At 39.5% G+C, this 16495-nt stretch overlaps 1 protein-coding gene across 4 annotated transcripts in view; it reads left to right on the top strand.

Annotated features, from left to right (window-relative positions):
* cadpsa (Ca2+-dependent activator protein for secretion a) overlaps window positions 1-16495 on the top strand; it is a 261095-nt gene that overhangs the window by 209717 nt on the left and 34883 nt on the right. For all 4 annotated transcript variants that reach the window (XM_049568292.1, XM_049568453.1, XM_049568202.1 and 1 more), the window contains 4 exons: window positions 1102-1176; window positions 1988-2071; window positions 2808-2840; window positions 9963-10070. In XM_049568292.1, the coding sequence (XP_049424249.1) occupies window positions 1102-1176; window positions 1988-2071; window positions 2808-2840; window positions 9963-10070 (300 nt within the window). The remainder of the gene's footprint in view (window positions 1-1101; window positions 1177-1987; window positions 2072-2807; window positions 2841-9962; window positions 10071-16495) is intronic.

Here is a 16495-nt window from a genome sequence, read left to right as displayed (position 1 = left end):
ACTTGCATATACAGCTAAATGCTGTACTATAGAGCCTGGCTGTATTAAAGGAGAGCAGCTTTGCAGCTGTTCCATGAAAATATGGCTTACTCTACTTGGACATTTTCAACTATTTACAACTATTCAGTAATTTTTATTGTAGCAACCATTAGTCCTATGCCAGCCCTGCAAAGATTTCAGACACATGGCAAATGGCACAAGCCATAGTTCTTTCCTTTCTACTGTTCTATCCTGGGTGAATTTTTCAATCTAATCAACAGAGTTAATGTTGGCATTGTAAATTTATTCTGCAAACCATGGATACCTTACATTGGTGTGCTATTATGTAGCAAAAACGTTGAAGCTTTCATCAACGCTGTGGTAAACTTGTGGTTAGGTTTTGGCATAAAAACCACTTGGTTATGCTAATAAAAAGATTATTTTGTCTTAAAATACAGGTTTTTTTGGTGGCACACTCCTGGCTGGAAACGCAGTGATGGCTCAGTATAAAACAGCCCCTTTTGTTGTTTGTTGTTCTCAAACAATGGTCTGCAGCTTGGCAGGCATCTCGCCTAGGTGTCACACTGATTCGATACATATGAAGTGTACTGTGGTTTGCAGAGATGTACAATGCTAACGTATTCATCTGACAGATTTTTTCTCATGATCTATTTGGTTAAATCTCCATCTATGAATTTCTGGTTGAAATAAATATCAATGTGTTTAAATGAGATAATGTTGAAATCACAAGCATTTATAAAAGTGACTTGTTCCAAAAGGCCAATTTACTGAGTTATCTGGATAACTTTACATTCTGAGTAATACTATGTGCTTTTTTCCCATGTTATCCAGAGTAAGATGAGAAGAGTGATAAAAATGTTATGTGCAACCGGTAGGTCTGGTACGTGTTTAGCCTAGCTTAGCATGAAGACAGGAAGCAAATCCAGGGCTGTCCAGACTAGAAAAAAACTTAATTCAGTACAAATGAATATAAATAGGATACTAATATATAATATATATAATATAAAAATGTTGAGTAATTTTTCCCTTCAATGTCACATTATGATAGGTTTGCTATGTGTGGATGAGATGAGTAACATGATGTTTTTCTTTCCTCTGTAGAGACAATACCATTCCCAAATTGACAACCTAATTGAAGAGACGGTGAAGGAGATGATAACTCTGCTAGTAGCTAAGGTACAGAATACTACAGTTTACATTTACACTGTAAATGTATTGTATTGTTGTGTATTTTGCATTTTATATTTATATTTCAAGCACAGGGCTCCATTTTTTGTATGCATAATATGTCGTTTCATTGTTATGCAGATGACATACAGATTTACCTCCCTCTAAATATAAATTGTAAGAACTCACTAACCCCTCTACTGGCCTGTTTGGCTGATATTAAGACTTGAATGAGCCAAAGTCATCTCAAGTTAAATGACAATAAAACTGAGGTTATTGTATTTGGACATCCACCATGTAGCATTAAATCTGTTGCTGGTATGGGCCCTCCAAAACCATCTTGCATATCAAAACCCTTGGTGTGACTCTGAAAACAACAGTAATTTCCACAAAATAATTGCAAAGGCAGTTAAGATGAGTCAAAAGGACTCCTAAGAAACTCAAAACGACCACAGAGAGACTCAAAATGACTACAGAGAGACTCAGTGAGACTCACAGCTACTACAGAAAGACTCAAATGACCACACACAGACTCAAAGAGCCTAGAGAAAACTGAAAATGACCACAAAGAGACAAAAAACAACAAGAATATCTAACAAGAGAAATATACTGGAGTATTTTCTCAGTGGATAGAGGACCCTGTAATCTTAATCTGATTTGAGAGTATGAAAATCTTTAAAAAGTGAGATACATGGTTTTAGGGTGACATAGACAATATGACATACAGCTGTATTTTAAACCAAACTGTAGAAGAATGAAGACTATTTCCATAAATTAAGTAATTCCACTACTGCTTTTTTCGTCTTCTCCTCTTTCTCAGTTTGTGGTCATCCTCGAGAGTGTGTTAGCCAAGCTCTCCAGATATGATGAGGGAACACTCTTCTCTTCCTTCCTATCTTTCACAGTAAGTAGCAAATATACTTCCAACACCATCGCCCCTTCTTTCTAAAACACATTCTGGCAGATACTCACCAGTTTCATCAGGAGATATGACAAGTTTTCAGTGCAGTGAAACAGATGACCATGAGTGATAAAACTACTTTGAAACAAGCCGACAGTGTATTCCTGTTATTTTAATTATTGATTAAAAGTGAAAACAACACAACATTAGAATTCAAAACTGTTGTAAATGTTTGATTTTTCTGAGTTAACTTCTAAGGTTCTTTATTAAATAAATGTGTACATAAATTGATGATGGTCTTTATTTATTACATTACATGAGATACCATGATTTTAGTATGGCCCTCAGCAAAAGCTCTCCTGTTCAGTCTATTCTGGATCTTGTTTGTTGAATCACAATCTTAACAAAAATGCATTCAAATTAGAATACCCCCCACCCCCCATCCACCCCAACTTTATTCTTTAATAGTCATTTTGATACAGTTTGACCTTTTTTGACTTCTTCCTGAGCACCAAATAGCTTAACACCTCAGCTGGTTTCCCACAATATTACAAAAGCCAGGTTATTGAATTTGTGAGTGCACTTTTGCAGCTAAAATCACCACATGAGTCACTGTTGCCACTTCAGCACTGAACTACAGGCTGTACAGTCTCACCACGGCAGCCTTTGTTCTGAAAAATGGTGCCACAGCTGGAGTGCTGACTGTTTTTTCACTCACTTCTCTCTCCTTTATGTCAAGGTGAAAGCTGCCTCAAAGTATGTGGATGTACCTGTAAGTGAGACTTACTTACTTTCTCTTTAATCTGTGTCTATGTTGTTAAGGCCTCAATGTCTTAATCAATGCATTTGCATTTATAGGAGACAGGCGTGCATGCATTTATCTATGTCTGCTTTTCTTTTGAGATTTTAGGTTAGGTTTGACAGCTAAAGCACTCTGTTAAGGTTTGAGAAAGATGTTGACTTTTATTAAAATATTTAATAAGTCACTATGCTGTCATCTGTCTAAACAGAGCCACAAAATCAATTCTGCTTTAATTTCCATGAGTGAGGAAGGAAAACAAATAAAATAACATGAGTAGATGACATGACTCACAGTGCACTGGAATAAGAGCCTGAAAATAGTGTTCCTTTTCTATTTATAATATTAAGAACTGATTTTGGTATCAAGAATCAAAATTGAATTGTGAAGCTGAAAACACACACAGTGCCGCAACGCGTCATATGGTGAGCGTCAAGTAACACCTATCGTGCCAATAGGAAGCGCCGTGCTGCAGTGCCTCGACAGAAGACCCCGCACAGTTATTATTGCATTTACAAACAGATCTGTAGCCTTCTTTCACCTCTAGGGTAAAATAATGTTTGAAGAGTCAGTCTCCTGAGCTGTGGATTGCCAGGAAATATTTGTTTTGCCATTGTTTTTACACTAACCAAATTGTGGGTTATGGTGCTTTGTTGTCACTCACTGCTCTGTCCAGCACTCACTGTATTTCCGGGCTCTTCACCGGTGATACAGAGAGAAGCCTGCACCTCGTTTATCATCCACAGAACGGGGTTGCACACCAACATTTTCAAAACAAAATAGGACAGGCTGCAGTGAAAGTCTCTCTCCATGGGATATTTAAAATAGTGGGTTTGTGCATTTAGTCCTTGTCCTTGGATTAGAATATATGCAGTTCATATCACCCTGGTCAAAATTAATATACCGTATTTTTCCAAATAGTAGCCCGGGCATTTATTTCACAAAATCAATTTTGACCCCAGGCATTTAAAAGAACCAGACGGCTATTTGCTCAAGGCTTTTATTTATTTTTTGTGGCAACCTGTACAAGGCCGTTATTTGGTTACAGTTCCTGTCCAGTATGTTTTTTAGTGCAAAAATACTGTATAATGTAGGGGTGAGTTTGTGTACAAAAACATTTAGAGTGGGTCATTTTTTTCGTGTACACGTGTACACAGGTTTCACCGCTGGGTGGTGCTATTGCATTATATCAGTAAAGCCCCAGTTATCCGAATACCATCCGAACAGGCCATTTAACCAACAGTTACAGGCCGCTACACCAAAATATCGCCATTCCGACGGTCCACCATCCCGAATTCTGGTCCCTGAGTCCTGACAGTAAGCTATGGCGAGCCTGTAGAAGCTGTATTCCCCATACATGTCAGCAATTTTCACCGGGGACGCATGTGAGTAATTCAGGCTGACATTAACTGTTTTTCAGCGAACTCTTCTGGTAATTTTATTAAAAGGCATGGCATACAGGTCCACAGTAACTTATTATTATTATTATTATTATTATTATTATTATTATTATTATTATCATTGGGTCTTTTAAGAGTGGGCTACAATGAGTACCGGGCCATCAAATCACAGCATCTGCGGTGAGAGGACACAGAATTGTGTGCGCTTTTACGCACGCGGGTCAAGGTGATCACGGATATTTGATGTGGGAAAGATGTAGCCAGATGTATTAACTGTTTTAGATATGTGGCTGTCTGTCCATTCGTAGCACGAGTCATGTGCACCATTTCACCACCGACCCGTGCGTGAAAGCGCAAACGGCCATTGACATGAGGCAGTGAATGAGGAAATAATCGCCTGGGCGTTTAATCGGACTGACGTTTATTATATATATCACCTTTATTTATTCATTATGCAAAATGGGGTCAAACCCCCGGCGGCTATTAGGTGCCCGGCAGCTATTTGCCACCAGGCGACTATTTGGAAATATACGGTATGTAAACGCTAGAAGGTCCACTCATTACTAGGTATCCCAACAGAAGGGTGACCAGAAATGGGGACGGTAAGGAATGGTTCCATTGGTACCATCCACAACTTTATACAGTGGAAATGGAAAAAAAAGCGTACCGAACTGAACTGAACCAAACCATACCATACTGCTTTGTGAAAATGGGGCTTTTGACTCGCCCTGATGGCAGGCCTGACAACAAGCCTATTTAAAGAACAATACATTGCCTACACTTGTTTATACAGAATACATAACACATTAAAACGGGATTGCTGTGGAACTCAAAATTTTACCTGTGCTGGTATTACTCCATGCACATCAGATAATTAGTAATAAAAACTGTAAAATTAGAAACCAAAGTATATCAGTATGTGATTCCTTAACTCTCATATTGACACAGTTTTCAACTCGCCTATATACGTTAACAGCATAATTGAATTAATGAAATACAGTTCAGGATTTTGGTTTTGGTGGCCTCATTTGGCTACCCCAATGAAAAATTTCTGGGGGCAGCACAGCAGCCAGGGGTTAATCCAGTCTATACATTTTTTTTTACAATACAAAACAGCAGTTTAAGGATCCCTTATAGATAAATGTTTCTGTTAAGTTGATTTAAAAAAATAGAATAGTGGCACTTAAGATTTCTACAAAATATGTTTGCTTATTCAAATTATAGGTGAATTTAATGGCTTCATTTTATTTTATTATGCAAACTAATTTAAATTTGCTCAGTAGTTCAACCTCTTTAGAATTAATGTTACATTAAACTGACAACCATTGGTCAATTACATTTCTCTTAAATCTTAAAATGAAAAGTTTAAAATGTTTTTAAGGATTAGAATGAAGGCATTTTGTCCCCAGTACTGCGTGTGTGTTTGTTTCTTGTGCATGTACAAATATTTGACCATGCTTTCACATGTAGAATCATAATCCAGATGGCTTTGGTTGTCATATTTCCACATCAAATGTCCCCATGTTTTCCCCCCCAAATGTCCATTCATATGCATGTGGCCAGACACTGACAGGCAGCCATGCCTCGTGCCTCGCTCACTGTGCAGTACACATTTTGTGGCCATGTTGTACAACACATGCCCATTCTGCTGTCAGGGTGGCGGTGGTGGGTTGTGTGTGTGTGTGTGTGTGTGTGTGTGTGTGTGTGTGTGTATGTTTGTGTGTACGCATCAGATCTGTATTAGCTGCCAACACTTAGACCGTAGCAACATGCCAAATTTCAAATTAATGCCTTGTCAGTGAATTTGACGAGGCACTGTGTACACTGGCAGGGGTCGCAGTTTCCAGCCCAGCATGCTAATTGTGTCCTTAATGTACAAAATTAGAGTTTCACTGGTAAAAAGACACTCATTTGCACATTGTAAGTGTCATTGCAGATGTGTTAACTAAGTTTAGGAGCAGTTAGCAATGAGTTCTTTGCGTGACTTTTTGTCATGAGTTGGAGAAAGGAGCGAGAAACTGAGACAAAAAGGTTTGTAGAGTGTTATCTTATCTTGAAAATGGTTGATGTAAGAAAGAGAGCTAAAGTGCGGGTTACAAATGCATTGTCCTCTGTGAATATTTTAGATGTCAAAATGGCAGGCCTCCTAACAATCTGCTCTCCCCATCAAACCCAACTGAGTGTCCCTAGTGCCCCTATTCACTTTGCACATGCCCAGACTGTGAGTGTTGTTTACCAGCCAAGCCGAACTCTGAGAGGAGCTGACTGAAGAGCACGGCTGCCCTGTGGTCCTGAATCTTCATCCTTGTAAATGAAACACTTCTTTGGATATTTCTCCAACTGAAAACTGAAAACAATAGAAAAAGATCTAATTTTATTTTTTGAATTTATGTAAAATTTGCTTTAACTTAAGTGATGTGAAATGCATTTGTCACCTAATGTACCTTTTCACAAGAGAAAGGGGCAGAGATACATACCACACTTAAATCACCTGGAAAATGCAAGTTCAGGCGCTGGGTGCTTCTCTTGTGGCTACTCTGTGCCACCTAGGTCACGTCAGAAGTTGCTATGTGACCATACAAGCACCATATCATAGCCTACTTACCAAAAATCCCAAGTTTGGAGCTGCTCCTCTTCCAGGTTTTTTTTTTTTAAGTGTGTATTTGGCCTAAAATGTCAGACAGATGTAAAGCTTAGAGTTGCCCTACACTAAAACAAACAACTTCTTCACCATATTTATCATAGACTAGTATTTACAGAATAAAGAGAAGATATCTGCTTGCTGTGATTGGTTGCTGCTCATCACATGACATGGTATGCATTGCTACGTTCTAACTGTCTCAGGGCATAGTGCTTGGGAATGCCTGTGTGCCACAACAGCATCCCTTTCACTTTGGAGTGTACCGACCATACGTCTACATTAAAAACAATTGATTTGAGGGCACAAACATGCTCCATGCGTACAGGTCCATACAGTCTGCAGGCATGCTGGCAGCTCTGAGTGGATGTAGTTAGGCACAGCACTGCTTTGAGCAAAATGCTAACATTAGCATGCTAACATACTCACAATGGCAATGCAATACATTTGCTAATTAGCACTGAACCAAATTTCAGCTGGTGGGTTGTCAGTTTAGCAGATATTTGACAAAAGGACAAATCAAACCCAGGTAGCCAAAATGACCTAGCCCAGCTTTGGACCTAACTCAACATGCCAGAAGGAATAAGTAGGTGACACCTGATTCCATCTGCAGACACCGATGTTACTTGGCCACTATCAAAAATGACCTGGCTCAGCTTCGGCCCAAACTCAGCACACAGGAAGATTTAAGTTGGGCTGCCCTCAGTTGCCTGATTCAACTGAGAGTCAGGATGAAGGATTCCCCCCAGAATCGGCCGGAAACTGGCCGGATCACTGGGAAATGTTGACCTGATGACGGCGCTGGATGAACAGTCAGAGGCTATTGCAATTCATCCTGAGGGGAACATGACTGTCTCAATCAAATCCATTGCAATCTATCCAACAGTTGTAATTTTTCACTCAAAAGTATGTCAATAACATGTCAACCCCCAGGTGGCGATAGAGAAAAATCATAAATTTGCTAAAGTCTTTAGGACATTTTGTCTGGGTGTGTATATATGTGTGTGTGTGTATATATATATATATATATATATATATATATATATATATATATATATATATATATATATATATATACACACATATATATATTGTCTGGGACAGGAGGCTGGCATCAGCAGACCTGAATGCGGGAGGGAGTCTACCGATGGAGGAGCTCAGACAGGTTGGGGGGAGCCAGGTTGTGGAGGGCTTTAAAAGTGATGAGTAGGATGCCTGTGGATATTCTCATTTATCAGGTCATAGTAATCTCAATGCAATTGAATCGAACGCAGCTAAGTCCAGTTGCGTTCGATTCAATTGCCTTGAGATGATGAGGAGGAGTTTGATGACCTCCTGACCCTTCCTTGGGCATCAAAGATTCTTGTGAACAAGATAGCTTGTAATCACATGGGCAGATTGAGATAAAAATTGGCTGAACATGTTCAGCTCCCCACTTCATTAACCCTTTTGATTTATTGACCCCCTCATCTCATCCTCTGGAGCCATTTCACATTTTCAGGAAGTTATCAGCCTCTTGTTCATTCTGACTGACACAGTGACATGATGGGATGCAATGAAAATTTTAGCCTCTAGGAGCCACTAGCACAGCTTTAGACCTTGAGTCTTGTTTTATCTGTTGCAGAGAGTGTGCCAAAAATACAAAAACAAAAATAACATATCTTGACATCCTCAGGATGATAATTGAATGCAAAATACTGAAATCAAAATATTAATGTGGACAGCAGGTTTAACAGCATCCCAACAACAACAGCTGGGAGAGTAATTCAAAGAGCATTTTAATAGTTTTTCATTGCTATTAAAAAACATGATTTAAAAAAGTAAACAAGCAACATTTTTATAACTCCCTCTGCATTCTTTTCTATTATTCATTTAGTTGGACATATTTGGTATCTTTGGCATCCCCACTAGGATTCACAATGAAGTTATTGGTTTTGTACTGATTCTTGTACTTTTTTCACTTTTGTATGTATAACTATATTTTCAACTTGTTCTCATCGCAACTTGCTGCTTTGTTAGTGGACTTTCATGTCCACATATGATACACTAAGTATCCTCCTGCATTTGTTGTTGACATTCCCAGACGCCAGATCGATTTACATGTGCTACATGCATTGTGTCTTTTTAAAATACACTTCCATTTTCACAGGAAATGTAGAGTTTCTGCTTGTTAGATGCATACAGTCTTTTTCAAAATAAACTTACAACACTGCTAAAACACCTTGTATTTATAGTTTTTTCCTTGTGCAACAAAAGCTCATGGTTAGGTTTTTTATCAACATCGTGGTTTGGCTCAACATTCACAGGGAAGCAAATACTGGGCTCACAGGTAAAAGGTTTGTTGGACCCATCCACTGCCCCTCCCGCGCACCCAATAGGGATTTTCCAGCTCCTTATGTAACGTTGTAACCAGCGGCATTTCAAACTGACTGAGTCTGGTTACATTTTTAATTGACACTACACTGCAGTAAAGGGTGCTCTTTTGTGTCAGTGTCTCACTCCTAAATCACTGACGGAGTGGCACTATTTGACAAGTTGTGAATGAGAATGGGCTGATATTTTTCATGTTCAGTCAGTAGCCCCTGTGTTTAGTCCCTGTTAGATCAAAGCTGAACAAATATATTTAAAATGTAATACAAACTATGGCCTAAATGGTGATTTAATGGACAACACTGATCAACACTTTATTGTGCTAACTTCGTGTCACTTCTTCCTGCTCTGACTCAGGCTCGCTTTTATAAAGATAGTTCATTAATAGCTCTACTTCCACCAGATTGAAATGGAGGCTCTGCCTTTTATTTTGCTGTAGCCATGATGAATTGTTATATTGGAGCTCCATTGCTGATGGCTTTTTTCTTAACAGCACACCTCAGAGCAAAACATACTCAGACTGAACAAACTCTGATGAGCTGTTCTAGAACCAAAAACTCTGAGTTTTCCATCTCAGGGTTAGTCATCTCAGAGTTCAGGCTTAGACTCAGAGTTTGTGAAACCTGCTTTCTGAAACAGGTCCCAGTTGTCTGAGCAATGGCTTTTTTCTCCTTTTGTCCTCTGCAGAAGCCAGGGATGGATGTTGCTGACGGTTATGTGACGTTTGTTCGTCACTCCCAGGACATGCTGCGGGAGAAGGTCAATGAGGAGGTGTACATAGAGAGATTGTTTGATGTAAGTAACACACAGCACCTCCTCTTCTGTCAGTGGGAGGCTTAGTAACAACAAGGTTTCATTTACTCCACCTGTGATCATCTGTAGGAGGAGATTAAAAAAAACATCACAAAGGAGAGTGAACCAAAGTCAAATGATTACAGTCATGTGATCTCCTCAATGTACACATGATCTTTAATCTGAATGGAATGCATGTGAGTTCAACACAGCCAGAGTGTGTACTTTTGCCATTTTCATATTGCTTAAAAAGCGCCATTTCAGTTATTTGAGTCATGGGTATTTATGATTCCTGAGCAAAAACTGATTTTCCAGTATGCATGTAACATGACTGAGGATATTGGTAAAGTTAAATCAAACATAGTAACAGTAAAATGAAGTAATAAAAAATAAAAAAAAAGTTTTCAGGATTTTTCTATTGCTGGATCATATTAACCAAGTGGAAATACTGTAGATCTTGTTTGCAAATTTTATAAGTGTATTCTGGTATCTTACATCTCTGCTACACTGTAACATAAAATTCGGTCCGTTCCGATGGATCTGCAGGTTTATAAATGTGAAGGCTGTTTTATCTACGAAACTCTAAGTACCTCACTCTGGTGCTTCGTGTCTGTCACTCTGCCAAGTTCTCGTGCAGACTCATGTCTTTTTGGGTCTTTGCGAGTCACTTTGTGAAGCTGACTGTACTTACGCATCAGTGTCCTTCTCCATAGCTGACAAACTGTAATCAACTCAAGCTGTAATCAACTTGCAAAACAGTCCCATGACACTGTTTGCCTCCATTACATGAGATGAGGTCAAGCAACACCAAAACAATTAGTAAATCTCTAAGCCTGGCCGCTGAGCCTCCTCTCAGCTCAGACTGGCGGATTTCTTCTGAAAATGTGCTAAAACAATCACTGCAGTGGGATGAGTTGCACATTGGGCTGTAGCTCTCTATAGATCCGCTTCTGTTTCTCTTTTCAAAGTCAGACGTATTTATACACCACTGTCCTCTGCTGCCTCGGCGTTTACTCTTTGTCTTGTGGTGTTTGTGTGCAATTCGGGCCGATCTTGAGGAGGGATTATCCTAAGCGGCGCTCTCTCTTTCTTAGTCAGCAAACAACAGTTAATCAATTGAAAAAGGGGCACAAAAGATCACTTTGTAAGATGGCTTAGCAGCCACCAACACAGGGCTTACAAACAGGTTGTCTCACCAGCTACCTTTAACAGCAGCATTAAATCTCTGGGGTCAGTCACTCTGGATTATTAGACAGAGCTGGTATGTTTGTAGTAAAGCGGTACAAAGTTTGACACACCAGCTGTAGCACACATTGGACACACCATACAGGCAGAAGAAGTACCTGAGGCACAGCACAACCCAATCACCAGAATAAATGTATGTTACTGCAGACCACTGATACATTACATTACATTGGTTATGGTTAGGAAAAGATTATGTTTTAGCTGAAAATACCTGGTTTAGGTTGCACAATTTCTCAGTGAAAACAACTGCTTTTTGTGCCACTACTCCCCAAAGTTGACCCTGGGTAATCGAGCACACCCTAAGGTACAACAGAAATGGGCTATAGAAAACCATTGGTTCTGGTATTCTGGCGTGTGTCACACATCACCAGTGTGTGTTGCTACAAAGATTCATTGATATACTGGATAATAGCTCTGGCTGAAAGTCCTGTGTTTGGGTTCCCAGCCAGCCAGCAGCTGGCAGCACCCAGAACAGAAGATTAAACATTTAATAAATGAAACCAGATCTCATAACAATCCACAATACAGTGCTCACTGCTCACTGTCACGCCTATCACTGATTCATGAGGAGTTTGTTTTAGGTCCCAGATTACTAAGTGTTTAGGCCATCATCTAGTACTTAAATTGATCAAGGGAGCGGATGTATCAGGAGCTGGCTGTCTAACCCCGTCTGAGGGACACCATGCCATGCAGTAAGGATACTGTCTGTACAGTAATCTGGAATTACTGACAATCTCCAAATCTCCAAATGAACAAAATCACACAAACATGTTTTCTTCAACTCCAAATCAAGCCAAAATCAAGTCCTTTCTAAACTTAATAGATCTTGGAAAAAATAAACACACCCTTAGAGTTTGCTTTATCCAGGGCTCAGACAGGACGCAGTCTCCTTCTTTAAGATGATCCAAAACACTTCTCAGTTGCTGTGCTGTGTTTTCATTTGATTGTGCCTTAATGTACTTCCATTCTAATTTCATCATAAAAGCAGTAATGTAAAGCTCATTGCCGTTAGATCTCAGTTTTGAGGGACTGCTTATTTCTGAAAACCGTTGCTTAACATATTTCTGACAGGTCAAGAAACATAAGCAGTCAGGTTGTAAACACAGCCCCAGCTTAAACTTGTCGATCCCAGCAATTGACTCGGTGAGTTAATGTGACCATAATCAATAAGATGATGGCCAAAAGTATGAGCATCAAGTGGAATAAACCTGGATGATCCTTCAAATGATTAATAGGGCAACTGAATAAATAGTTTAATGAATTAGCTTCAGCTTTAATTATTTTTTTTCTAATACAGGCTAAAGGAGTAGAGGACAGGGACAGGGACATGGTCCAAGTTGTGTAATCCTCTGCAACTAATGTAACCATCACCTCTTTATCCCGACAGTGTGTGCGTATTCATGTTTGAGTCTCTGCAGATTGAACAGTGTAGGCGTGTATACAGTTGCATCTATCTGTCTGTGCCATTGTGTTGAATCAAGGCCTTGAGGTGTAATCCGTCTCCTATCCTCTTCTTCTCTGTCCGTCCTGACAGAGGATGACAGAGAGGTGTCCGGTGCTGGATGTTTGCTGTTTGTTGCTGCATCTTGACCCGTTGCTTTGCCATGTATCCTCTTTTCCTCCACAAGAGCATTTCTGCTGCGATTTGTCTCACCCTGGCTCCTCTTTGTTGTCATTCCGTATTAGTTCTCCCCGCGGCATCACCGAGGCCGATGAAGGTGTCTCTGGCTGCTCTCTGCAGCTCTGTTGTGCTTTTCTTGTCACTCCACCCTTTTTTCATCTACTTCTCTCTCTTTCTTGTCTGGTGTTTTTTCTGGTGGCAACCTACAGCATGGAACATTAGTGCTTGAATCTGGTTTTCAGGCAGAGTAGTTTTTCTCTGTCTGATTTAAATCATTCATCAAGAATAATATTCTGTTTCATGTCTTTAGTTCTGCATCGTGTTCCAGTTTCTTTCTATAAAACAAAAGAACTAGAGTGGACACACAATGTACTAATGTTGACACCACACTATTACGGAACTACATTAACATATTTCACACTTGAGTAAGACTTTACCATGGAGATAGAGGATGCTAGGGCCCAAAAATGCTGAACTTAGACTGACATTTATTCCACCAAAGAGAAACGTTTAAGTATATAGTGTTTTCTTTTGTATTGTATAAGTAAAGTTTATATTGTGAATATGGCACAAGACTTTGGTTTAGTAAGAAAAGCTTATCCAGAAAATACTGTTCCTTTGCCATGCATAAGGATCTTAGTGTAGCAGGAGCAACAGTGTTTTCTTGATAAACTAACTAATGCCTGAATTTTTGTCATTGTCCTGCAGCATTTCCCCCTAACACTGTAAACAATAAAGGCGCCGATGTGAAAGAACTGCTTTTTCTGTCGGCATCTGACGCCGGAAGTCACTTGCCAAGTGCTGGTATTCGACAACTTTGGAGTGAGACCAGGTTGGTCACGCAACGTGGCCATACCCTTAATTACACATAAGTTCATTCCTAAATACCTAATAAATGGGTAAATTGTATATAAAAGTTGTCATGAATGTTGAATTTAGCTATAAAGACCAAAACCATTTTTTGTACCAGGCTGTAAACATGTCTATTTCTGCTGTAAAGTCGGGCATTTTAACATGGGGGTCTATGGGGATTGAGCCTCAAGTGGCCATTAGAGAAACTGCAGATTTTAGCACTTCGGTGTTGGCTTCATTTTTCAGCCCTGGAGGATGCCGCTTGATTCTCACCAACACAAGTTTTTATCGTATTTCATACATACTTTTTAAAAGTAGTTCAGAAACAGACAGTAAACACTATAGAAGTAGTGAACAGTTAAAAAGTAAAGGTTCATGAGGCCCCCGCAAATCAGACTGTCACAGGCAACTAAAGCAGATACCCCAGTGTGTGTGTGTGTGTGTGTGTGTGTGTGTGTGTGTTGGGTTTGGGGGTCGTCGTGCTCTTAAAATAAGGTCAGGATGGACTCCCCCTAATCTTTGCTTTGTTAGGCGGCCCCTCCCCTTTCCTTGGTGGGCTGCTGACTTAATTTATTTATCTGTTTTGTCCATCTCCCTCAGTGAGGATTACAACAATAAGGCAGCTCATTACACAAAATATTACTGATTATTGGTTTTGCTTAGGTCCTTTCCTATAATTATACCTCACCATGAATTTGTTGTAGACATGCTCTTGGAAAGTTTACAGTTTTGAAATATAGCTCATGCAGTCTGTTTTAGCAAGGCACTTTGTCTATTATTTAATCTTGCGAATAAAATTTGTCACTGGGCTAAGATTTCTATAATTCCTTAAAAAATGAAACAAACATAAAAATGAAAAAGGTGTAAACGAGAAAAAAAGAAGAGCAAAAATAAACAGCTGCAAAGACAACAAAGTGCCTGAAAAACAATTTTCACTTGTCTATGTATAATCCATTTGCTTTTTCAAGACTAGAGGGACATTTTATGATGTTTTGGTGACCCGCCAGGACACATCTTTTATGCCGTTTGACAAGATTAAAGTCTTTATATCTTTCAGTGGGCCATAATGTAGAATGAAACAACTCCATCAAGTCTCCCAATACCATAACAGTTCACTGTAAAGAGATTACATTTCAAATCACATCAACAAATCAAGTCCTTTAAGCATGTTTCATTTCACACATCCCTGCCAAATCTGAAGATGAACAGCAAAATGTGTTTGGTCCGGTTATAGCCGGCTGAATAGAACAGAATAGAGTATGATCCTGCCCATATAATATTGAAGGTTAAAGGTGGGAGATGAAACACAGGCTTAGTGAGGACACTTTGCACGTGCCCAGAAGTAATTTAGGTTTCTTAAACATGTTTGGCTGTGATTTTCCTTGAGAGACAATAAGCCTTAGGTCATGAGTCATTTTAATTGGGGTTATGACATGCATTTAGATGCCTTCTAATATCAGCGACAGTAAGCAGATTATTTCACCATGGCCGTATAATTTCAAAATATGTGTCAGCACTCACAATTTGACGTCTGGAGTGTCAGCAGACAGGCCCATATGTGGTCTAATGCTGATAATGTTAAACAAACAACAACGTCTCAAGAAATGAATCATAACTTAAGACAAATTAACAAGTGCTAATACCCTTGTTCTAACACAGAGTGGCGGGTAGGGGGGCTTGTCGGATTAGGACATTTTTAATTGATATTTGACCCACCCTTCTCTGACAAATCATATCGGGTTAGGGTGGGCTGGGGGTGTCCATGTGTTATTTTTGCTTCTTTATAAGCATAGAATGTGTTACTCTTTGGTGTTTAAATCAGATTTACTTTATGCTTTTCTTACTAACCACAATCTCGATCAGCAATCCAATCATGGAATTGTTTTAGTATTATTTTTTCTGCTGTTGTGGAAATTGCTCTGAAGGCAGGTGTCCATGGCATCATGATTAAACTTGCATGGAAATCCCCTATTGAGAGGAAGCTGTTGTGAAGTTGCTTGTATTTTCTGACCTGCGGCCGCCTCAGGTCATGTCTGTATTAAGCACATACATTTGAAAATATCTTGCATCTACACTAAGACAGCATTCTGCCTCACTGCAAGCAGAGCTCTCTCCAATGGCTTTTTTAGGAGCAATTTTATCTACCAGGTTTGTCAAGTCCATAAAATAGACTCAAGACCCTCTCCCTCCGACATGCACCGGGTTGAATCTGTAATATCTTGGGCAAAAGTCGTTTGGATATACATATATATATATATATATATACTCTTTAAAGTTACTGGGTCCAGTCAGAGATCAGAATGAATTTCCTTGGTCATTTAGGGTTCAGGTCTGTCATTTTAGACCCATGAAAACCTCTAATAGAGAGCTTTGTCTGCATTCTCCACAGCAATTAAAGCATGTCCTCATTGGGCTCTACCATGCAGGGTCATACTTTCTGTTCTGTTTTTGATTTTTATGGACAGAATCTGGAGGCCCAGCTGACGAAGGCAAAGTGATGGAGTTTAAGTATGTCAGTGTCTTTTTCACAAGTGAGGGGAAGACAGTACACATGATGGACAAATTGGTTTGTGTGGCGTCTGCAGCAATTTAGGTGCTGCACAGGCCTGTTGTGGAGAAAACGAGCCAAGCCTGAAGGTGAAGCTCTCAATTGAATGGTTGGTGTACTGTACACAAATGACCTTAATGAGTGCATTATGGGTGAGAGACA

Source organism: Epinephelus fuscoguttatus, linkage group LG1 (assembly GCF_011397635.1).
Source record: "Epinephelus fuscoguttatus linkage group LG1, E.fuscoguttatus.final_Chr_v1".
Taxonomy (NCBI): Eukaryota; Metazoa; Chordata; class Actinopteri; order Perciformes; family Serranidae; genus Epinephelus; species Epinephelus fuscoguttatus.
Note: the sequence above shows the minus strand (reverse complement) of the source record. Positions and strands in the feature narration are given on the sequence as shown.